The sequence below is a fragment of the Sylvia atricapilla genome, chromosome 3 (genome assembly GCF_009819655.1).
Source record: "Sylvia atricapilla isolate bSylAtr1 chromosome 3, bSylAtr1.pri, whole genome shotgun sequence".
In the NCBI taxonomy this organism is placed as follows: Eukaryota; Metazoa; Chordata; class Aves; order Passeriformes; family Sylviidae; genus Sylvia; species Sylvia atricapilla.
In genome coordinates, this window is record NC_089142.1 from 56,060,642 (window position 1) to 56,086,673 (window position 26,032).

At 40.4% G+C, this 26,032-nt stretch overlaps 1 protein-coding gene across 1 annotated transcript in view; it reads right to left on the minus strand.

Moving 5' to 3' along the window:
• The window catches only part of LOC136358542 (uncharacterized), a 63,677-nt gene that overhangs the window by 5,241 nt on the left and 32,404 nt on the right, over window positions 1–26,032 (minus strand). The window contains exon 3 of the mRNA XM_066314418.1: window positions 10,533–10,608. Within this exon, the coding sequence (XP_066170515.1) occupies window positions 10,533–10,608 (76 nt within the window). The remainder of the gene's footprint in view (window positions 1–10,532; window positions 10,609–26,032) is intronic.

The window sequence follows — 26,032 nt, forward strand, 5'->3', positions numbered from 1 at the left end:
ATTTATCTTTTTAGTTCCAGATGCCATTTTCAAAACTGTTCAGTCACTCGCTGCACTGTGAATCTCCTTGTAGTGTTCCAATTAGTCCATTTTTAACACCTGGAGCCCTACAGTGAATTGGAAACCTTTCGTATGGATTTTATTTACTTTGCTAGAAGTGGTTTTTAGTTTTTTGTAGATGCTTTGTGTGACTCCACAGAGAAAACCTCCAGTGTTTTGTCCATAGACAAAACTAGACTTCAAGACCAAAAGAAGATGCTGAAACATATAACCTGGCTGTCTGTGTAACAACTCTTGCATTTACTGCTATGTATATCAGGTCCAACAACTTTACCTCTGAGGTTTCTTGTCTCTTCCTCTTAACTCATATTTGGCTATCTCCAAATTTTCATCCAGTTCAAGGATAAGAATCAGGAGGTTTGACAAGCACAGACACCCACCCGTGCACAGTCATGCAGTGGACAGCAGGCTGTGAGTATATGACCTATCTAGCCTTCAGCAAAGGCTTCCTCGCCCCCATGCAGCTGCATCTGCTCATCAGCGCCCACGTGGTGGGTGTTACCAACCCTTGGATCAGCTGGCAGATCTCCATGTGGGAGCTCCCACTGACTTGCTTTAGTCAGCCAGGTGATGAGCAACTGGGCACAGCCTCTTCAGCTTGCTCAGCTGAAGCTTGAGGCAGACAAGTCCCAGCCCACTATGCAAGGCATGGTGTCATTGATCTTACATACCTTCACTACATTGTTATTTTAAACTTGTAAAAAAAAAAAAAATGGAATACAGATTTGCAAGAGCAGGTCTAGCTTATTGGATTGCTGGTGAATGCAGTTTGGCTGATACATAGTTCTTAGTGTGCCAGTAATCTCTATACCCTCACTGAGATGACCACAACACCTCCCTGCCTAGCTGAATATAATGCCTCTATCTTTCACACAAGACAGGCTTATTAGCACTATAGAATTTTATTTTAGGTTGGGTTTTTTTTATGAAAGAAAGAACATGAGAAAGAGAATCGACCATGTCTATATATTTTTAACAGAGCATCAGAAAAACTGAGTCCTGGAACTCTGAATTGTTGTGAACGTGCATTATGTTGCTGCAATATAGGAAACATTACTAAGCAGCTTGTATTTTGTTGACAGTGGAGTTCTTTAGAAAAACAGATAAAGTGCCAGGTGAAGAAATCAAAGCATGAAGAGATTAAGCAAAGTACTGTCCAATGAGATAAGAGGTTGAAAACAAGACTTTCTGCCTTTGGTGTTCTAGCACTAGTGTAGACAGATGAACCACTGACGGCAAATTTAAGGATTGAATGCAGAAAGGCTAAGCATAGTTTAGCTGCCAATGGCAGCATTTAGTCACTTGCAAAGCACAGCACTGTGGAACTAGGGTTCCCTGTAACTATAGAGAAATCACTATAGTTGTAGGGAACTCTCTTACCACTGCTGTTATTCATCATTTTCATTCAGCAAAGATTTTACTTATGCATGCTTTTATCCTGAGCCTTTTAATTCAAACAGGCAAATATTAACAGCGACATTTTAAAGAATGAGGAGATGGGGAAGTTGGATGACTTGGGTCACTGTCATATGATGAACTTGAAATAGAATAAAACCTTTTGTGAGGCTTGTGACTTTCAATCCCATGCGCAACTCATTGGACATATAGCCCACCTCCTAAAAGCAAAACCAGACAGCAGTTTTGCCCCTTTGGTGACTGACCCAGACTGACTGACTCAAAAGAGTGGTTTAAATCACAATTACTGGACTCAGGATCAAAGTCAAATGCTGTCTTTTCCCAGGTTTCATGATGTTTCAAAGTAGCACTGTTTTTTTCCTATCCACAGTTTTAGGTTCCTTAGTGCTTAGTGGCAGACAAGGACCACAGAAAGGAAAGACATTTCTCAGAAAGGAGGAAAAAGTGTTAGTGCCAATGTTTGAGATATGAAAGTATGAAATATGCAATGATCTGCATATGCTAGATTCAGCTGAGTAGTAACTCTGTATTTGCCTAATCCTATTTTGATTTCACTACATCTGTTTCAAAATGGATAGTACAGGGTATTAAAGTATGCTCAGCTTTGTCTGGAGATAGCATTGTGAAGGACTTTTTACAGACCACAGTTTTCTCATATTTAGTATTATGTGTATATATATACTTATATAGCTGTGATTGCACATTCAGCTTAATATTTATTCATCTTCTTTAACCCTTCTATGTTGAACAGCATACACAGAACTTGCAACTCTTTCATCTAGTCTCAGGTCACACTGATGAAAGTTCTGTACCCAGAGCATTCCCCTTGATTATTTATTTCAAGTATATTTGTCTTTAGGTGTGCTGCAACCACAACTAGTAAACTTCCAAGCCACTTTGGCTCTGTGTGTTGAATCATAGAATAATATAAAATGACTCCTATATTGTTCTTACTGAAACATTTGTACAGCAGTGACTAATGAACTAGTGAATATATTTGTTAAAAACAGCTTAACAGGAAAAGGTGTTTTGTTCTTGGAGTGAAGGAAAGTATTATGAAGTTAGAAACTGTAAGAATCAACATTATTTCTTTAATATAATGAGTGTTTTCTCTTTATACACATTTTTATTCTCAGATGTGGTGTTTTTAAATATTGAAGAATATTATGAGACTGATACATCAGGTCCCACTTTGTTGTATGAGCCTATTTGTGGCTGCCAGAAAAAGCCATAAACTTCTCTGAGCATTTCTCAGTATCTTGTGCCTTTAACAGTCTCTCAAGTCGTGTTAATTCAGGGATTACTTAGTTATTTGGAAAACTATCAATGGATCACCTTGTGCACCACAGCTATGACTCAAATTCACAAAAAAACCCTCTAATGAAGCTAAGCTTTGTGCGTTCACTCACTTGCTTTTATCAAGAGTGTTTTGAGAATATTATTTCATTTATTTCTCTGTCTCTTTTGCTTTATATTTACTCAGAAAAAAAAATTTGCAGCTCTTGTTTTAGATCACCAACTGATGTTCAATGGACTTGTAGTACTGCCAAAGACTATGAGACACCTCTGAATGTCATCTAACATGAACCATTAACTGGAGATGAGATTCTGGACGATGAGAACCTTTGCTTGGAACCAAGAGGCAATTTAAATGCTCTTTAAGCAATTTAAGAGTTCTAAACTAATTAAAAACTATTTTATCAATATATTACAGCTATTGACTTGTAAAAAGTCCTGTTTCATAAGACACTGTCATTTTCACAGGAGATCTTAAAATAGATTTCAGAATCACATTTTACTCTGAATCGGCTCCACGGGATGAAATGCAGGCTTCCAGGCTGTGTACCATCATCCACGAGCATGGCTCAGCATCCTGACACCTCTGTGGGGCCAGCTTACAAGAAATGTGGAACTGCTGAGATGCTGGATTCTTTTCACAACATGAAATATTTAGATTGCTAAGAAAGGAAAGAGAAAAAAAAAAAAAGGAACTAATGTGGGAGTGTGTGGGGAACTCCATATAGAAAGAGGAAGTATCGTGTGACTGATCAGGAAATGGGTACAAAGCATGTGTTTTGGTAGTATTTTCACTTGTTTTGGGGGCATTTCCATAGAGAACTGGAATCTGGCCCTGCGTTTAGGTATTACTTCACTCCGGAGTGAAAGGCAGGCACTAATTTGGAGTGAAACACACCAGCTGTCAGCCTTTGCACATAGCAACACGGCACAACAGCTGAAGGCAGGTCTCACAAACACAACATCCCACGGAAATAGCAGTGTTATAGAGCCATTCTGGGCTTCAAGAATCAACAAACAATGATCTGACTTCTATAAAAAGAGAAAGCTATTTTCCAGGCTGTATTTTCTGAGAGGAGTTTGTTCTCTTTTACCTCCAAAAACTCTGGGATACATCTGTGCTACAAAAACTCCAGGGAAATATGCACAGCAGCAAGGTGCAAACATGATGAAAGCCCTTTCTGATCCTGCCTGCCAAGGCATTTCTTTACCTTGCACAGATTTGACAGAATAGAAATTTAGCCCTCATCTTCCCATAAACATTGTCTAGTTTGGAGTACGCTGCCAACCCTCGTGATGTCAAGGTTGTTCATTCCTTTGGTTCTGTCATGGGATTTTTTTTTCCAGAACTAAGGAAAAAGCCCAAAAATATGACAGTTCTTCTTGCGTAAAGTAACATTCTGCTTATTCATTTTCTCTTGAGCAAGTTGCTGTTAGTCAGATGTTTGCAGAGTTGTGGGGAGGGTAGTATACTGCCCTCAACGCGATGAAGTAATTTTTAGAGGAAGTCCTTGTATGGACAATTTGTTTGTTGTTTTGGAAGACTTCAAATCGCATTTCCAGGAGGGCCAATTTGATTTCCAGATTTGATTCCCCTTATTAAGTCATTCCTCAGTCAGCTGGGAGGCAGAGGTGAGCTTGGGTATGCTGGAGCTGCACGGAAAGCTGGCACAAAATCCCTAACAGAGGATATTTTGGACCTTCCACTCCAAAACAGAAATGTAATTCTCCTGCAGAGTTATAAAGGGACTGAAATAAATGAAAGATATATTTCAAGGGCTGTCATCATAAAGCTCTTGAGCAGCATGCTCAATGATGTACAGCCAGACAATTATTTGGAGGGCTCTTTTTGCCATTGGCTTTCGCCTCTCTGGAGAATGAAACTTCTTGGCTTAAATGGTTTCGAACTTGACCTGTCCCCATTTGCTAAGTAGATCACATTAGTCTACATTTCTCTGGATCACAGTGTAACAAAAGTGTCATGGTGTAATTTCCTACACTGCTTCCTTGGTCTTTGTCATATCTTCTTTTTCAGGTTTGCAAATTTTCTCTGTCTTCATTTCAACATTTCCACTACTTCTTGGAGTGATATTCTTCCCTTTACATGCTTCTTCATTTCACCTTCTTTTCTCTCTCAGGCCTTTTTTTCTTCCTGGCTGCTTCAAATTGAAGCCAGCCAACATCATCAGTTGTAGTCACCTTCAGTGGAACATCAGGAGTACAAAGTCATATTCAAAATTATTTGAGATCATTTCTTATGTTTTTGTTTCACAGAGTGAAGTCAAATAGGCTGTGGAAAGTAGGACAGTTTTGGCCACCCACTTGAACAAATATGTTCAGAGACTGGAGGGAGCCAGAGTGGAGGGCTATCAAGGTTCTAGTGCACAAGACTACTGACGAGAGGCTGAAGAGCTGGGCTTGTATAATCTTATGAAGAGGAGAACAAAAACAGTTGAGCAGCAGCCTATGACTTAATGATCAAGAGCTACAATGACACCAGATCAAACTCTTCCCAGTGGTGACAGAAAGGTGCAAGAGGGGGCAGTGGCAGCAAGATGAGTGTTCAGCCTGGCCACAATTTCTCCTGACCAGACAAAATCCACATTGACCTGCTCCAGCACTGATCACAGTCTGGCCTTGGAGTGGGAAGGGTGATCCACAGGACCCCTCTAAACAACACTATAACACCAAAAACATGTATTTGTCCCCTCAAAACATTTGGAGTTCTTTGTGTTGTCCCTCATTTAGCCAATCCCTCTTGAATGGGAAGAGGAAGAATATATATTTTCTTTTTTTAAGTGAAGGATCATATAAACCAACTAGAACAGTTATTTAATAAGTAAAATACCTCTAACTCTTGCTTTAAATGGAATACATCTCATGCAGATAGTGTGCCTTCAATTTTGACTCCTCTTCAGAATTACATTTGTGCAAGTGCTGGAAGATGTGCAGGTAGAACACAATGCTGAGAGCCCAGGAAACATGCCCAGCACAGCAGAACCTGTACTTTCTGTTGTTAAAACTATGTTGGAATTCTGATGTTATGTGCTAACTGACCTAGGAGTAAACTGTTTGTGTGCATGGAGAAATATCGCTGTCCCCCAGCCAGGCTGGTCTTAAGGTTCAAGGGTATCTACCGAGCCCAGGCCGTGGTAGGTCACTCTGTATTAGAATGTATACTCTCAGTTCTACAAACTCTGTGTTAGAATGTATACTCTCAGTTATACAAACCACTGAAATTTATTTTTAGGTAGACAAGTAGCCTTCTTAGTTTTAGTGGGATGATTCACATCCATGTAGTGATGTGGATGTGTGCTTTTAGAATGAACGTTCTTTATTTGTTGTTTCAATATTTGTGTCTTTTCTCTGAGTTATTCTAATGAAATCTTTGTTCAATTATTTTTTCCCCTGGGGCTGTCTACAGTCATCCAGTGCTTTTTATGGAGAGGTGTTTCTTTTAAAGTTTCTAACTCCTTGGTATGAATAAATTCACTTTTTTTACTGGGATGCTGTAAATACTTTGTATAGGACAGGTTGTAAGCCACAGTCTTGCATTTTCTTTTAACATATTTGCAATCTTATATTTTTTCCAGCCATATTAAAAGCAACAGCAATTTTCCATCTGTTTTAATTTGCAGTAAATGAGTATGCTGCTGTGTTTTATACGGACAAGAGCTTGTGTTCTTCAGCAATTATTTCAAGACAATGCTGATATGATAGACTAAATGAAAATGATAGCATATCTCAGGTAAATGAAGCAATTTTGCTAGACCATATTAAATTCTGATTATATTAAAAGGTTTTAAATTAATTTCTCTCACTACTGAAGAGATTTACAAATCACCTTCTGAGAACTACAGTGACAAAGCATATATAAGTATCTGCTTGAGACTGCTGAGGGCATCAAAGAGCATTGTGATTGTTGACATAATTTAAAATGAATCTATGTCAGTGACTGAGATCACACCCTGTAGTCCGCTAATTCCTGAGAAGTGGGAAGATTTTTGAGGTTTTCCAACAGTCTTAGACATCAGTCATTACTACAGTTTACATGGAAAAGTTTAAAATATAGTTTCTCCTCTACATGAAGTCCCTGATCTACTGTGCAGGAGCTGAAGAAGCAGAGGGTGTCCTTGAAGAGGGTTTCGACTCTTTCCTGAGGCAATCCTGGGGACAGCCTGCTCTGTGCCCAGGGCCTTGAAAGGGAATTAAGGGGTTAGTGCTTAGCAAGCCTTAGTTAGCCCTTCTCTTTTCTGAAACACTTTTACCCCAGAGCATTTGGATTAGCAGTTTCCTCACTGAGGCTGTTCTGTTACTGGATCCATTTGTGCTGGATGGTGGTAAGGGCTGATGGATTCCAGCATGCTGCTACTTTATATTCTGCCTTGGTTAGGGTTCCCCTGTCCTGGACAAACCTCACCCTTTGAGAAGTGCAGTCACACAGATTTCTCTTGAAAAGTGTATTGCATAAAAATACAATACAGAGAAAACTTGGCCTACCACTATGAAAGAAAAATTTGTATTTTTCCTTTGTAAGGAAGCAACATAAACACATGCTCACTGTTAAGGTCATTTTTACAAGCAATACAAAAAAATACAGAAAACTATAGCAGCTTTTCCTGTAGAATCTTCATTCAATGTGACCTTTTAAATTAGCTTATTTCAATGTCTGTAAAATTCAAAGCAATAGCTCTCCTTGGGTAGGAGCCAATCAATAGAAATGAACAACCAGGAGACCCCTGATACTCTGCTTCTGTTCTGTGGCACATTTTCCTAGAGCTTTATCCTATTAATCTTGCGGCAACCCATGCATTTGTGTGATTTATTGTTTAGCTGTGTCCATAACACACAAAAAGCTTGTAGATGATGGCCCCTGCATTGCTTTTCAAACATATGATAGTCTCCTATAAGGCCTGGAGATCTTGCCAAAATGTGGATCCCTGTTGGGGAAACAGGACCTCAAACATAATAAAGTCACAGTTTGGATACAGTCTGGAAGGGATACTGTGAAGGAAATGTTAGGGCAGGAGAAAAGGTCAGATCTGGGTGTGGTACCTCTTCATCACTCCGCTATTTTCCCCAGTGATGTCTTTTTAATCCTCTTGCCTTCCCTTGCCTTCATCCCCCACAACTGCAGCAGTGTAGCAGATCCTCTGGAAACCTCACCTAATGCCACACTCTGGAAGAAATCATCCAGGGCTCTGGTTTGACCAATTCGGTGCTGACCTCCTTCATCATATGGTATGGTAGATCAGGTGTCAGATTTATAAATCAATGGGAAAAGATGCAAATTAAAAACAAATAAAGGATTAAACCCCACAAATACTTAGTTCCATATTGTATCTGTATGAGCTGTCCAGGAAAATGGACATTGAGGATTCCACACTACTGAATATCTCCAAGAATAAGTTAAACTCAGCTCATCCAGCCTTCTTGCATAGTCAAGGGAATGAAAAGCACATAGAGAGGGACTGATTCTTCTCCTCCTCAGCCAGTTCTCCCATAAGTCGGAAGAACAATGTCTGTTCTTTGTCACAAAAAACAGTGACAAATGTGACAGCACCACCCCCTTAACAAGGGTCTGAAGTCAGGAGAAATGATGCTTTTGGTTTTTATTTGAGAAAAAAATCTTCAGACCTACAAGTACTGGAAAGCACAATTTTTCACAAAAAACCCTAGAATGTGAAGTCATCACAGATCTTCCATATTGTAGCATCTGAGTCTCCATGGAGTTCTGTTTCCTGCCTGACACCAGTGGCTGAAGGATCAGCTCCAGATTGTCCTGCAGGTAAATCTGGAAAGACTTCCCATGTCTTCAGTCCAGACTGTTACATTTCTTTAGTGCAAATTCAGTATGACACATAGAGAGACAGGTATATTAACTGCAATTAAGCTTTATTAGACCTTTGATCTGCTACCATGTGGTAGTGTATAAGTTGATGCATTAAAAGAAAAATCAAATGTAAAATAATTATCTTCCTAAAGTTGCAAAGCTGAATTTCAAGCTGTGCCTTTAGAGCACTTTCATCATACTTTTAATTGAGCTAGTTTTTGTGTCAGTAAATATGGCTTTATTGGAAAAGATGAGGGAAAAGTAGAAAAAAAGCTGATGTTTCATTAAACTGAGAAATGCCATGGGCATGAAATTGTAATCTCTACAATTGGCAGTTGTGTCCTGGCAGAAGAGCCCTTAAACTTCAACTATTCTGGGATGAGGTCCCAGATTAGTAAGCCGTGAGCACTTTTTCTGCTTTCACTGAAATTAGCCTGGATACCCAATTAACATGGGTAAGAAAAAGAACATCCAGCATCCCCATCTCATCACCACTGCCAAGAAGTGGTGCCTAAATACTGTATTTTTAACTGGGTCATTTCCCAGATGTAGCTTCATGTGTAGCCAGCTGTGGGCTTAACTAGAAGACAATAACTTGGTAGTCAAAAGAGAGCAGAGTGAGCAAAGGGACATTTATAGCCCTCCCACTGTGCATGTAGCTCGTGATGGGGTAATGACTGGCCTAGTGCACTTCAGGCAGAAGAAAACACCGCTCAAATTAATTAAATCAGCTTCCCTGTGTGGACTCCTATATTTTTGAAGAAAAATGTACTGTAGCTATAGCTACCACTGCTTAGGAATCAGTGTAATTTGCAACATTCACACACTGCTGTGAGATCTCATGACTGACTGAGCGTATTTACCTAATTAAATGTATTTCTAAACTTTTTTCATAAAACTTTATCATCTAGATCAGGATTTAATGTCTATGCATAGAAGCCAAGGCTGGTTACAGGTCAGGGGAATTAACCAAGAGCATTAAGCATTCAGAATCAAAGCAAGGAAGTGAAAGATTTCCTCTTAATGGGGACAGAGGCTTCTGGGATTTTTCCCAGGGAAGGAGTTGCAAAAATGGCAAAGGAAGCAGGAAGAAAATTCCCCAAATATCCAAGTGAAATCTGCCTCAGGATCAGACATCTACTGTCAAGTTTGGATCTGTTTATGTTTACTGGGACATTTGCACTGTTGTAGTCACAGCATTTTTAGGGGTAATTTTTTTCTTGGCTTAAATGGAGTTCTGATATGTCATCTCACCACAGCACCAACAATCAAGTTAATCTCGTATAGCTTCCATTTGTAAATAATATCTAAGCTTATAATTGATTAGGCAAAGGGAAATAAAGACAAACAAAACACACTCAAAAGATCCACGTCCCTCCAAAAAGCAGAACTCCAAGACAGAAAGGAGGCAGAGTAAGAAGAACTCGTGTGAGCTCAACACACTCAATTTATTCTATCTATTCCAAAACTACTGAGGCTTCTCTTTGTGCACAGCTCAGTTCTCCTGCACATAGACCAGGGATCACTGAGTGGGCACTTTTGCCCTCAGACGCATTCACAGGACTCTTGCTGTAGCTAATGAGAGCTCTGCTCACACCACGGGTCAATGCTGAAACGTGTCTGACAGCTTATTAAACAGATCTGCTGGAATTCTGTTGTTTCTCCTCATTATGTCATGGCATAATTCCTCTGGAGCCTTTGTGCTGCACGTTGTGTGCTGCGGCCACGCGCACAAGTGAGGTTGTTTTTGTTGTTTTCACCCAGCAAACCCTCAGTGGGTGAGAGCCTGTGTCTCACTTTGGCATGAAAAACATCCTTCAATTAAGCTTGGCTTGGAGACAAAGCTCTGCAGCCCAGAATAAAGGCACATCAGAAGAGAGTGCTGCCCACTCAGCCCCACTGCCCGCCCTGCGGCACACCCCCGTACCTGTGTCCTCACCACCCCAAAGGGTCCTGGGCTCCGGCTTGGCCAGCAAATCTCCTTTGCTCTGAGGCTCCTTCATCTGCAAAACACAGAGGGAATACATCAGGTCATGAGAGCTTCCTATTGAGATGGGTTTTGCTTTATAACACTGAAGACCAAAATTATTTTTCATCTAAAGTGCATATATCAGGTTACGGTGCAAAGCCCTTCTCCAGCTGTTTCTATAATTGGGGTAAAATAAACTTATGAAGTGTGAGGTACTGTGATCTTTCAGAAGAGAAAAGGGTCCTGTGAGTCACTGTATTTTGAATTGCATTTTTCCATTCAAAGTTTGTGTGTTGATTTTATGCTGTGGACCAGATGGTCCAGCCCCATTCTCCTGCTCTGGCCCTGCAGAGGTAAGGGAAGGGAAAGGAAATGGTAGGCAGGGTCCTGAAGGGTCTGTCTCCTGGCATGGAACTGTTTGCAGAGAGTTACTTTGCCCACTTTGTTTTACAGTAGGGACAGCCTTAACAGGGGTGGGGTTTGGTCCAGGGGATGCACAGGTGCAATCCTTTTACATATCCTTGGGATATCACCAATGTGGGAGCTACAGATGCATGTTCCTCTTCCTGACTATTGCTATTGCAGTGCCTCTAACTGCTTGCCCTCTAGACCTCTCTTACTCACACATGAGGTTTCAATCAGAGCTGTGCGAATTTTGAGAACTAAGAGTGTGATTGTCTTCTGTCACCACTTTGATAAAAACTCTGACCTCAGTGGTGCTGTTTCTGGGTGATAATCAGAGTGAGGGTGAAGCAGAATTACACCATTGCTAATCCTATCTGTCCCAAAGTACTTCCCAGGATCTCCACCCCACTGAAACACTGCATTAGCATGGGAAGCAGCAGTCAAACAGTAAATAAGGTGCTGCAGAAGAACAAGGTAAAGAATTCTTACTGGAATTTGGGCTTTTGGTAAAGAATTATGGTCTCCAAAGACAGGAGAAGTTTTCTTGCTAGCATCAAAACTTAAATACTTCTTCATACAAATGCACTTTTCTCAAAGTCTGCAGTCCTGACAGATTGAGGAGTTTGTCAGCGTTGTTCCGGATATCTGGTGGAAGAAAAGCCTTCATTCAAAAGAGTCCCAACTAAATGGCACTTTTCCCCCATTCCCACACACTCTAAGCAGGTATGAACTGTCTGGAGGATGCACAGGATTGCACAACACTGAAGAGGTGGCTCACTCTTCTGATTGTGTATTTCTGATTATTCATATGAGCACATGACAAATAATATGGAAAAGATAGACATTCAGGATAGCCACTGTTCTGGCTATTGTAAAGCTCCTTGATTAAAGAGCCAGAGAGGCTGTGGGAAAGAAGCAGAAGAGGAATAGAAAGTAGGTGCAGGATAAGAGAGAGAAGGAGAGAAAGTGCTTAAGCTTGATGCATTCCAGGCAGAACTGCTATAGTGCCCAGAAAAACACGAGCTCAGAAAACACAGGGAAGAGCATTTAAGAAAAAGCAAACTCTAGATCTGGATCTGCCCTTACAGAAAAGCACATCTTTATGTACAATGTACAAAACAGTATATATGTGCAAGAGCCACTGTGTCAAAGACAGAAGTGTTGTGTCCACAATGTCCATGAGCAATATGATTCAGACTTTGGATGCTGAAAGCTGCAAACCCTGAACTCTTACTTAATGGAGTCCAGTAAACGTGGAAACACTTGGCTACCTTGCCATGAGACGAGAGGCATCAGTGTCAAAATTTGCAAAAGTAAAATCTGGAAAGTTGTACAGATGGGCACGTGGAAAGACTCCCATGCAGGCAAACTCATGCTAAAGTACTCAGGTACTTTAGTACTCAGGTTCTAAAGAGGAAGAGTGCAGAAGGGGAACAGTGCACTAAAAGCAACGACCCCCTGGAGGATCACACACGACTCTCCCTCACCTCACACACACACAGTGTCCTGCATGTGCAAGCGAAGGCAACTGGGGCTTTTATCAAGGGACCTGAACCACCAATGTATCCATCACCAGGAGCAGCTCCGGGTGGGAGTGAAGGCACACATTTGTTCCTGCTGACAGAAGGAGGGTTCACAGCAGACACTGACAATGCAGCAGCATCACTCTTGTGTGTCTCATCATGGGCTAATGCCAGGAACTCACAGACCTGACAACAACCTGACTGGACTCCAGAGCATGCCAGTCTGCTGGGCCAGAGCCAGTAACATTTCTGTAATCCATGGCAAGGATGGAAGGTAAAAGCATTAAAGCTTGTGAAACACAGAGAACACCAGGTACAGAAGTGACACAAATGGGTAGGAAGCCTATTTTGAAATAGCTTGTGGAACTCTCTTAGCACTAAGTGTGCCCACTTTAATTGTGTATGATAATGCTAGCAAATACATCCATTTCAATAATTTTGTTAATTTACTTTTTTTTTTTCCTTTAGTTTCCTCACAATTATCTGTATGCACAGTGGCACTTTATTTACACCTTCCATTTTTATGTCTATGCTTCCATTTCAGTTGAGGTTCTTAAAACCTCTGGCTTCCTTGAGAAGAGCTCCTTTGTCACTGCAAAGCAGAATGTTTCGTTTGTATGTTTTCCTGGATTATGTTCACATATTACCAATTCAGTAGTTCAATTCTATAACAGTTGCACTGAAGAAGTTTTTCTTTTCATTTGTGGCAGTGAAATGCTACTATGGTGATTGTAATATGCTGGACTAAGTATGTTTCCTAGCTGACATTGCTCAAGCCTAAGGTTCAGTGAAGGGAAATGAGAAAAGTAATTTAATGTGTGGCCAGGTCTTTGTGCTAGCTGAGTACACATAAGCCACAGCAGATAAGACCTCAGCAGGTCAAATATTTTAAAACAATATCCGTACAATACAGTATATAAACCAGCAAGTTTTTTCATACCACAAAGCACAACTTCTCCCTTCCCACATTTCTGGCACTCCAACAATGTGACCCTGAAAGACCAACTGCCAAGGTGAGAGGAACTGCTCCCACCAAGCCTTGCCCTAGGAATCAGCTATGGAAAACTACATCCTTTGGTTTGCAAGAGGTAAACCATGTTGGAGTCTCTTTCTCTGAAGCAGAGTTTAACAGCACTAGACTATGTTTTGAGTTTTCTCCAATCTCAGTGTCATTGGAAGAAGACAAACGGAAGTAGAAGTCAGAAGTTCATATGTCAGTGCAAGCAACACAACTTGAAGTAGTGGTTTTGGCTAACTTTCAGTGCTTTATATATTTTGGGCAAACATGCCATTAATTGCATGATCCTGCTTTTTCTTGTTTTAGAAATTAAAAGGATGTCAGTCTTTATAAATGCTTAACAAAATAGCAACTTCATCACTTCCCCCTCTGCTCCTTGTAGGCACACGGTTCTCTTCAGCTGTAATGCCTCTTGGTGTGTCCTCAGGCAGGAGATCATTCCTAAAACAAAGACTGGAAAAGACACATGGTAGGCAGACTGGCTACCCATTCTTGGTGTAGGAAAAAGGAATGGGAAAAGGTGCTGAAATTCAAGTACTTCATGAGATACTCTGAAAAAGCTCATCTTCCTCATGGCTGCCAGTATGGGAAAGGTTGAGGGCATCCAGACGTTCATAGAAGCATCTTTGTGGGTAGACATAGTTGGGTTCTTCAGCCTGGAGAAGAGAAAGCCCTGAGGAACCTTATAGCAGCCTTCGCTACATAAAGCGGCTCAAGAGGAAGCCCTGAGAGGGACTTTTTGCAAGGGCATGTAGTAACAGGACAAGGGGGAATGGCTTTAAACTGAAAGAGGGTAAGATTAGATTGGATATTATCGAGAAATTCTTTATTGTGGGGGTGTTGAGACATGGGAATCAGTTACCCAGAGAAGTTGTGGATGCCCTGGCAGAGTTCAAGGCCAGGTTGGCTGGGGCGTCAAGCAACCTAGTGTAGTGGAAAATGTCACTGCCCATTGCAGGGGAGTTGGAATTAAATTATCTTTTAAGGTACCTTCCAGCCCAAACCATTCTATGATTCTGTAGTTGTGAGAGCCCCAAAGGAACTGAGACCTGGAGAAATTGTTTCCTCTTTTGCTGTGGTGTGGGGTCCACATTTCTTCAGTGCACACTGTGCCAGTGGTGGAGAGCACCAAAAAAGGGAGAAAGAAGACTGTTGAAAGAAGACATGTTACTCTTTGAATGAAAATGTTAGGAAGGCAGGTAGCACTTCTTGTCTAGAACTGACCTGTGGCTCTAGTGCATGTGCTTGTAGAGGGATTACTGTTGTTTAGCTTTCATCCACTCCTCATCTGCTCTGCTGAATTAAGAGCCAGATAAATGTGGGTTGCAAAGGCAATTTCAACTCTGAAGCCTAATTTAGGCCTCTGAAGCCTAAAATTATTTAATTGCTGAACATCTTAACAGCAAGAGCTTGTTACTGGCTGCATATTCTGTTCACTTGAAAGGACATCAATACCAACAGTGGAAGCAGAATATCTTATCTAGACTAAATACCATGACACTTTGTATTAGAAAGAAAAAATGTTGCTCATAGATACAAAATTATACTCATTTATTAAGTTGTCTGCTTTCACTGCTGTTTTCTGGAGTCCTGAAGAGGATCTACATTATTCTTTAAGACTTAGCCTCAGGACCCATCACATTTTTGCTACTGGGATGACAATGGTTTTGCTTGAGGTTCTCAGTTGTACAAATAAGTAATTGAATTCATTATGACAGTTAATGTGTTCAGATTTACATCTTCATTCCTGTAGACAATCTCTTCCCATGAGGACAGCATCAGAATGTGACAGAACCAAGCATGCTTAGCTCTGTGGATTGCATTTCTGAAATGCCCACCTAAAGTTAAAAAATCCATAAAGTTGGTGGTTAAAATTTCTGCAGTCATTCATAAGAGCCAGTTATCCATTGAAATGAATGGGAGCCATCCACACTTCTCTTGTCATGTCTGCTTCAGTGCTGCTGAAGTCTCAGTGATGTTAACTGAGAAAAAGTCGAAAACATCTGCCAAGACCACCAGCACTGGGCTTAGTGCCTAGGGAGAACTGTCACCACTGCTGGTAACCACAGTCATCTGCAGCTTCTGAAATGAGGATGGACCAGATGTCCTCATGCTGGGGTCCAAAGCAAGAGCTCCAGCTTCTGTAATCTGAAACTGCCCAGACCAGGACATGGCTACAGGAGCTTCTTACTTGCAGGTTCTCCCAGCCTGCCTATGAAAAAATATTCAGAAGTTTATGTAGCTGTCTAAGAAGTTTAAGTTCTTCCAATGGGTGGAAAAAGCAGTGATGTAGATTTCCATAAACCAGCCATGACTTGGGCTGACTTGGGTTTGATTGTGCTGTGTCACAGGGCCATAATTAAGTGAGCTGCAAAGCTGAGAGAAAGCCATTTCATGTGCTGCAACACTGTTTCTCCAAGCCCTGTGTTTCTTCACACAGCGATGCATCCTTGCACAGCATCTCTGCAAAGGGTGCCAGCCAGTCCTGGGGACAGCGAGCTGCAGGTGCCCATAGCTGCTAGCACAGCTCCCCAGGCTATTGGGCTATTACTACCACAAACACACAACACAGAAAGCAAAGGCAGGAGGTGTCTTTATTTTATCTCAGGAGAAGAGAGTTTTCTAGTTGTGTAAAATACCTCCTTTTTTTTTTTTTTTTTTTTTTTTTTTTTTTTTTTTTTTTTTGTGGTGGGACAGCAACAATATAGATACCACAGTGGGATCTGAAGGATGCTTTATGCTTTTCCATGAAGAATCCCCAAGACTGAAAACAATAATGTTCTTCAACTGTGTAACTGATTTATTTAAATAAATTCCTGTCATATCTTTGCTAAATAACAAAAAAGCACTTAGCATTGCTGTTAGTTATTGGGAAAAGTTGTCGTCATTTCATTAAAGCAATATTTTATTCAGACTCCAACTTTTATTTTCAATAAATATCGTGCTTTTGCCTTGACAGTTGTCAAATTGTGAGAACTCTTATTATTTGTGTCAATGTTTCGTTCAATTAAGAGTATCAGGGAAGGGAGAAACAGACATTATTCATGGGCTAAAAACTCAGTTAAAGCAGAGCACAAAGATTTAATAGTATTAGTAGCTATTATAGAACTTGCAGGTAATCTGTACAAGTCCAAGCTATTTGGAGTAGCTCACATCTAACAGATCTAACTATTTTGCAGATCTAACTATCTGCAAAAACAGAACAACATTAACCCTCTTTCAGAGGTTCCTTGACCATTGCCAGGGGTCAGAAGATGCATTTTTCTGCAGAAGGACAAGCTGGGCTAACTGAATTTGGCACTGGGTTAACTGTGTTTTTGAACCAAGGACCTCATCCCAGCCCAAAGCCAAGCTCAGGGACATAACGGAACAACATTCTGTGAATCAGAGCTTTTGTGATTCATTGCCTTCAACAGCGCAAACCAGAGCTGTATTTGATTATGTTGGGAACCAGATCAGTTTGAAGGGGACTGGTTGATTTCAGAGGAGGAAGGACCGTGGTGTGGTTCACAGGACCAGGGTCCTGGGAACAATGAAACTGCAAACCTGCAGTGCAATGTAAATGCTGCATCAAACAGCAAATTATTATGAATGTACAGCATGCTGTAGCTACATCACCTGCTCAGTTAGTGAAAGAATCTGTCCTCTTGAAGAAACAAAGTCAAGGGACAAGCAGCAGTGAAAATCAGCACTTTTCTTACCTGTGCTTACAGGAAATTTCACCAGTGCTTTTACTACAGTAGAAGTACACTAGTCCAAACAATGCATAGAAATGTTATTTTGATTGATCATTATAAAGCAGCTAACATCTTTATTCATGTCAGCATTGAATAGAACATTTTTTAAAACTGTGTCTTTCTATTTTAGTTTAAAAATTCATTAAAGCCAAGATATGAGATCCATATATATCTGAGGTTTCTAGCCTCAGATTTTGAAAGAGTTTGAATTTGTTCAGATTCATATCTGTGTTTTGTTCATGGGACTGAATAGGGATGTTGAGACCAGACAATGCTGAATGGTGTGGAAATTCAGATACCTAACTATAGAGTCACAAGTAGAGGGTACAGTGATCTTTCCTGACATTCTGCATAATGTAGCTACAGAGTCTTGTCAGGTTTATTGCTACATCACCCCCTCACCTCTGGCATTGTCATGCCTGGTTTGGACTTCAGGATTTCTAGTGATGTAAAATCCACCCTTCCTTATATGAGTTATTTGTTCAACCTTTTCTTCACTTTTTTCTTATTGATTGCTTTTGCTTGATCTTCCAGTCACAGGACGCTTTTATATCTTTTCTTTGAAGAGCTTTGTTCTACAAGTAGCTGCTCCACCAGGGAGATATTTGTAGGCCACAGTCAAGTTGCCTCTCAAATTCATTTTTGATGAAGTCATCATGGCCCTCTCATCCAGGGTTAAACAATCTTGCATTTGACACAAGGGAAAAACAAGCACAGTTCCTACAAAGTAGCAAACATGGCTATAAATTTGAGCCCTTCCAGTTGACTCACAATAACATGTACCTATATCCTAAATCAAGTTCAGAAAAAAAAAAACAACCCAAACCTTTAACACTGGTTGTATTTTCCAAAATAAGACAAAGTATAATAGAAACAGAGATCATGTCTCGACTACCCAGAAATGAGACTTCTTGCCATTTTTCTCCTATTTATGTAGCCTAAAGGACATCAAACTAAAACTAAACTACAATTTAACTATCACAAAAAAATTAATGCATTATACCCCATAATAAAAATTATAAAATGTGCCTGAAATAATTTTGAGTGTGGAATTTAACTGCTGGGTAAACAGAGGTGTAAAAAAAGAGCTGACACAACACTCACAATCAACAAGGTATGTTGATCAGGGTGGGCAGAGTTCTCACATGTTCACAGGGTCCTTCAGAGCTGTGGATACCTTCCAAGGCTATACTTCCCTTTTTCTAGGAATCAGACTGGAAGTGTCATAAGACTGTATTTTCTGGTTCTTGCCAGCTTTAACCAGAGCAAAGTCATTAACTTGTACATTATCCCACTCTCATTTACAGTTAATGCAGGAAAGTGAATGTTAACTGAATTCACTTCAGGCCTGTTTAAAGATTTGGGCAAATGTTGGAGTCAGTTCCCACTTTGCCTGAACTAATTCCCTGCCCTGGGTTGTAAACCCTGAGAAATAATCGGTGAACCTTGCATGCTCCCAGCTTGCTTTGAACTGCTTCTGGCCTGAGCAAGGAGCATTTTTCTGTGGATGAGCAAGTGAAATGTTTCAGTTACAATCACATCTGCTTACAGTGATAATTGTTCTCTGGCTGTTCAGTTGCATAGCACCTATTACCAGGAAAAGGATATGACTGGATTTTGCTTCAGATATTAAGTGTGCATATTGCTTAGGCAGTCTGCAGACCTTCTAGACTATACTCTCTCCCTGTCCTAGGCACTAGTATAGAAAACTAGTTGCAATATTGTTTCATTCTTTGCTTTTCCGTATGTGGAAAGAAATGAAAGCAGTGACCGCTCATGCAGTGATGTTTGCCTTCCATGAGCCAGGGAAAATTGATAATATGTGACATCTTGAAGTACTGAGCCTAAGGATTAATTGGATAATTATCTCAATTTTACAGACGGAAAATCTAAATAACAAAGAGTTTGAAGATTTGTTCAAACTCAAATCTCAGTTCAAAGAATCTGAAACAGGCTTTATTTTCCAATCCTCCAATTAATTTTCATGATGAAGTGATATCCCCTAATACATTCTTACTTAAGTATGACAATCAGTTTACACATACAGTGGAGAAGCCCTTTTTTTTCTGAGTGTTTTCTTGATGCTCATCAAGCACATGGGGTCCTTTTTCCAAGGCTTGTAGTTCTGCCTTGTATTCAGATACAAAGGGACTGAACTCAGCTAAGTGAGATAGTGCATCTGAATCCCGCCAACAGGATTAGCAAGCCATCAAAACTTCATGTGCATAGGATCTGCTCAGAAACAGGGTGAATTACTCCCTGTTAGGGCTACATTTGTTCCTGAATTATTAGTTTTGTTATAGCACAGCTCCAGGTCTTGGCAGCTTGGTGACAGAAGGTAAAGGATAATGGCTCCAATGTGTGCAGGGTCCACACTGAGTCAGCTGGGATTTACAGCTGTTGAGAAAATCAGAAGCCATTTACCTGAGGGATTCCGTGAGATCTATAAGTCTTCCTGGTATTCACCAGGTTTCTTGTTCCACCCCAAATGCCACCATAGCCTAAGCCCTCATGTCCCCTAGCCCTGTGCAGTGTCTAAGCTGGGAGTGGTGGGGAGCTCTCTACAGACCTCTCTGTCCCTGTACAAGGATGCTGGCTGGCACATCCTTTAATTTTGTCTGGAACATAAACTTACTCATACAGGGCAAATATGCTTGACTGAAGAACAGAAGGTGAGGCTGAAGGAGTAGCAGCAATGTACCTGGACCCACCAGCAGCAAGTGCATGGTGCACTCACAAACTGCTCTGCCACATCAAGACTTCCATTTCCATTGCCTGAGATGTACATATCCTGAAGAAGCCAAATGTCACTTGCTATAGGGACAGCTTCAGTGTCCTACTGACGGAGAAGTGTTGATATTTTCATAATATTGCAGTTCAGTCCTGTGACAGCAAGGTCAAGAACATATTATTACAAGAAAAGATTGACTTAGGTTTGACCCTTTCTTTTTAAAGTGCTTGGTCATTCTCCCTTTCTTATTCCCTGCTAAGGAATCATTTGACCTGAAAATGGAAAGGAAATGAGGCTTGTTAGAAGCAAAACGTTTTTGGAGAGTCATTGTCTACCTGTGCTATTCTTGAAATCATATTTCCATTCATTTCTGACAACTCAGTGACATAGTGAAGAAACAGTATTGTTCTCTGTTTAAAATAATGAAAAATCTCACTCTGTTACAAATATCTGCAGGGAAAGAAAGTAAATTAGCAAAATCTGTACTTTTTTACTTAGGTTCATTTATGGTTGCAATGGTTGTTGCATAAATGCTGAGGAAGAAATGAAGCAAAGCTTTATAGGAGATGTAAATGGATGTCTAAATAATGCCATTGTTGTATGCTGTGTGAGTGCAAAACTTGAAATGGAGTCATATGCAGCCATGACAAGCCCATGTTATTCTACACCCATTTTTGCAAGAGGTGGTGGAGGTGGACTGATGCTGGCCTGATAGTGAGGGCTGTAATTGTTATATTCACCATTTATAAACATGTATGGACACTGAAATTACTTAATGAATAGGCTACTGCTATGTGAGGGGTATGATTAGCTCTTATCAGTGGGTTTATTCTGGGTCTCCTGACAGGAGACAAAAGTAGCTGTGTCACTCATGCAGCTTAGCATGCAACACATGCCTGCTGCATCAGAGCTGGTCACAGAGGTGTCCTCCACCTGCATAGCAGTGGCTCTGACATGAGGAAGCTCCCAGCACTGGGTAGAGCAATGACATGATGGCCACCAAAGCATTTATGACATCCTTTGCATGGCTTCAGTATGAGCTCACCCACTGTCAAAAATAATGGGATCATTTTTCAACACTTCCCTGGCTGTCAGGGCAGCTTAGGTATCCAGCATCCTATCCCTCCCTGCTTTTGCTGTCAGCCACCCTAGATACAACTTACATGTCAGTATAAACATACATGTTGGCATTAAGGTATTTCTTTGGGATAGTAAGCTCTAAAACTTCACTCTACCCAAGAAATAAATTGAAGGATTTAAGACATAAAGTTCTATATGAACGTAATTCTTATCTGGATGGATGTTTTTTACACTGGTCAGCCAATGCAGCAATATCCAGTTTGGCTGAAACCTGGTTTAAATCAGATTTAAACCAAATTTTGCAATCCACAATACAGGCTCCAAGGAAAGAAAGAACGGGGCCTGCGTGGTTCTTGCAGTCTGGCTTTGCATTTGCAAACAGTGTTGTTTCTGAACATTTGACAGTTTGATATTTGATGCTGTCATCAACAAGACTTGATCTTGCACAAAAGGGCTAGGCAGAAGTTCAGTGTAAAACATCCAACTGCTTGCATGTCCACTGAGCAATGTGTGTTGGTCCTTGGCCTCTGCTGCTGTGAACTGTCTCTAGCCATGTGTTTTGAGCAGTAAAGAAAGAACAAGGTACATTTCCCTGCTTATTTCTAATCATAAAAGCACCGAAACAGGACTTCTGGATATGTTAATACTTTCTCTTCCAATTCACTTTATCTCTAATCACAACATCAAGAAAAATGGGATTTGTTAAACAGGAAAATATTTAACACACCAGTAAGTGTCAACAATCCTTACAACTCTGAAAAGCAGTTGCTCTTGCTTTCAAAATACAAGTATTTGCCTAATCAGATGTGGGAATGCTGGTTCGTAGCTACAGATCTCTCTGAAGAAAGTTCCCACTTGTGGTTAGAGAGTCAGAGATTCAGTTTTCCATTCCTCCAAAAGATTTATTCAGCATGTAGGTCTTTTCCTTTCCAGCTGTCCACAAAACTTTAAAGCAGATGTAGCATAAGCAGTGGTCCATCCTTATCACTAAGATCATCAGCAGGATTAATTGACTTATGAATTTTGTCTTTGATCCAAGAAGAGCCTATGCTTCTCCCTCAAAGAAACTGAAGCAACATTCTCAGTGAAATGATAGTATATGATCCCAACCCACACAAAATCACGTTAGAGCCAAACAGATTTTGAGGTTGTGACAGAATTGAGTAAGTCTGTTACTATCAGCCTCACCACAAGACTGCTGCCAAGACACTGAAAATTCAAAACTAAGCATACACAGCAGTTTCACTGAAAGAAAAATAATATTGACAAATGTTCTATGAAGGAATCAGATCTTCCCTCCCACCCTCTAAAACTCTGCAAAACTTAAAGGAGCAACATCCTCTGAAGATCTGCTGGCAGCTCATAAAGGAAGCTCTATAGGCTTATATATCTACAAATATTCCAACAGGTTTTATTTCCACTCTTCTCAGTATTGCTGGAATGAAATGTAAGGAAGAATCAGGCTGCTAATGGCATCCATGGCAGTGATACCATCTGAGTTTCGCAGCAAGAGGCTTGGAGAGTGTCCAAATTGCCTTTTTTTCTCTGCTCTTCCAGTTACAGATTGGAGAAAGGTAGGTTCAGTACAGATTTCGGCATGTGCTGATATGGTAAAAACACAGATTCAAAAACTGCTGCAGCAGTTCCATAGCTGTAAGAGGACAAAGGAGCCGAAGATTGCAAACATTGCCACCACAGGCAAGCCTGAGAGGACAAAGAGGAGACAGATCTGTGATTAGATTGTCTTCTGAATTGGGTGTGAAATGCCCCACCAAATGCAGCCAAAGCCTCGGACTGAAACCATGGCAGTGGCTACGGCCATTTCCTAACGCAGGAAATGACAGATTTGCAGTTCAGTTTCGTCTTCCAGCTGTGCCTATAATGCAGGACCCTAGAAGAGGCACATTGTGATGGAGGAACTACTTGAGCTTAAAAATCTTTTACGGTGCATCTAGGTCTTCTAGGGATGAAAGCCCAGATCCTGATCTTCAGTCCACCCAAAACCAGGGAGTGTGGAAAGTATTAAGCAGTGCTTTATCAGGGTGGAACTTCGGCAGTATCAATGTTCAGAATCAATCCAAATAGTGATATTAAATGCTATTTTTGGACACATTAGGAATATAATAAGCATAGTTAGCTGACATGTTGAATTTGAAAAACAAAAGTCACCCTCAGAGACATCTGTATCTGAAAACCTCATAACATTTCAGTAATGCATATGAAAGCAAACCTAAACAGAAAAACCCTGGACTTCCAATTCTGACAAAAAACTCCGAAGATTGAAGTATATAGATGTCTGAAATTATTCCAGCTATTGTAATGGGATTTTAAAGGTACTTTTCTTTTCAGGTATATGATATTTATCTTGACAGAGTTTACTCAACAGTTTCATTGTTCCATGTGTTTCCCTTTGGTGCTTTGAAAAGAAAGCTAGTTTGTTTTTTTAATCTGTAGCCATTCCCTCAGTAGCTGTCATTTATTATGTAGAAAAAAGGATTGTGTTGTATTTCTCTAAGCATTTGGCTTTGCATGTACCTATATTTTTCGTTCAGTAAGTGTATCTTGGGGCTCGGAGAATTGTTTTGATGAAAGGACAGCTTTTAAAGCCAAAATATCTTTATCTTTCAAAGAGCCTCAGATCCTGCGGGCTATATTAAAAAAAAAAAAAATCCTTAAGAAACCAAACATCATCATCTTAATAAATGCTGGCTTTCAGATATAAACCTTCTAGGGCATAATCTGTAACTCTAGGCATATAGGAACCTCTGCAGGTACCTCTTAAGCAGTACTAGGTGCTTCACAGTAAGAGTTAACAACAGCCAATATCTTGACAATCGAGAGAGAAATGTTAGTATCAGCTATCTAACTCCTACTTTTTAAGAGTGGCTTTTGAAAAGCTCCTCAAGAGCATCAATCCGTGTTTTTATCTAATAGACCAAGCCTGTCAACAAATGCTCCAGTTTTGACAGGTCTTTCCAGACTATAGAAATCAGATCTGTTTCTCCTGCCTTCAATGTGTCTGCTTGAAATAGAGCTGAACTGCTGATGGCAAAACTTAGCCACACTCAACAATGAGACCTTTAGGAAGCAGGCAGGAACCGTAGCTTTCCTTCCCACCTGCACTTAATACCCAAATAAAGGGTTTCGGGAACTTCGCCCAGGGTTCAAGCAAGCCACAAGATTTTGTGTGTGCTCTTACAAACTGATGCAGCTGCAAAAGGAGGCATTCACAGCACCCTCAATTTTCACCTGGACAAGCTCATTACCCACTAGTACTTAGAAGATGCTAGGGATGTAGGGAGCAGATAGGAGTTTGTCTTCCCCACCCAGCAGATTTGACAGTTATCTGAATTGTAGTCCTCAGATCTCCACTTCACACTCTCAGTAATAATGTGGGAGGTACCCCCTCTCAGCAGCTCATCTTATTTTTCAAGGGCAAGAGTGGATCCTACCAGATCCTCTTCAAGACCATTCTTTATCCTTCTTCATGGCTTAGAGAAATAATTCTAACCTCTTTTTGTCTTTTCTATTTGCTTCCTTAGCACTATTGTGAAGCACTTAAACATGTGCAAGACTTAGGCATGCAACTGTAGGCAATAGATTCTGCTCCAGAAGGCAGATGTTATCAGGTGCTACCACACCATTTATCAAATGTTTATTGGAATTAACACATTTGTGTGTTGTTTTGGTTTTACTTCTGTCTAAAAGTCCACTTATCTGCAAGAAAATTCATAGTTTCACAGAAAAGCAAAACCCCACATGGTCTCACATGACACCTCACGCTTAAGGATTTCTTAATTAGAAGGTTTGAATTCATTTTATGTTCCTTTAAACTGGCATTTCTAATCTATGAAAGTCCCATGGGCTTGAGTCCTTCTTGCAGATTCATATGCCTTTTATAGACATCAGATGAGATGACACCCACTCCACAATCCCCCCGAGCTCTGTCTCAGGAAAATTTGATTTTTTTTCCCTATAAAATTAATTCTCCAACTTATGCAAAACTACCCATGGATGTTAAAAATAATAATGTCTTTTCCAGTAATGCTCCAAAATAATTTTGAGAGAGTGTGACTGTTATGAGCCTGAGCAGACTTTCTTTTTGTTTTGAAGGTAAATGTTGATATGGTGTGACCCAGTATAGGCCAAACAAAGTCTGTGTGCAGCTGCACTGTTGCTTTGGAAATAATTATATCTCCATTAATGCAAATGGTGAAAAAAGTTGATTTATCATGCATCTGTCAAATCCAGAGAGTGCATTACAGAAACTCTTTTAGAACATCCTGAGCTAACTATTCAGAGGGATGAAAAGATTTCACAAAATGGAAAGTCTATAATTAGACGTAGAGCAAGCTCACTGTATTAAGAGAAGAGACACTGAGGAGTCTTGGGGTGTGGATTCCATTAAATTACCTTAAATGAGCAGCAGGCATTGTATTAACTGACATTATAATAGGATTTACAGGATACATGTCTTTACAATGGAGTTCTTAGCCAATTATAACCTCTTTGTGCAAAGAGGAAAATTGTACATAAGAGGTGATCTGGAACTTCTAGACAGAAAAATAGTGATACCTATCTCTAAACTGCAAAAGAATGCAACATCTCCAATGCTAAGATGAGAAAGAAATTGTTCACTGTGTTGCTAGCACTGAAGGAGACACTTCGGATATCTTGTCTGGTCTGGGACTTCTAGGGGTAGACACAACGAGGCATACAGAGTAGCCACAGGAAGAAACAAAGTTTTCTTTAAGAAACATGTTGCAGATTCGGAGATTAATTTATTTATAGAGAAAGGACATACAAGACCAGCCCTCAAAAGCGCAGCCTAGGCAGGCCATGCAATGTCTCTTGGTGGAGAGGGGTGGACACAAACTGGCCAGGGGATGCACTCAGCTATTTTGCAGATCTAGTCTTTAGCTGTCTGTATGTGGTCTTAACAACATATATATGAAAGAGTTTGT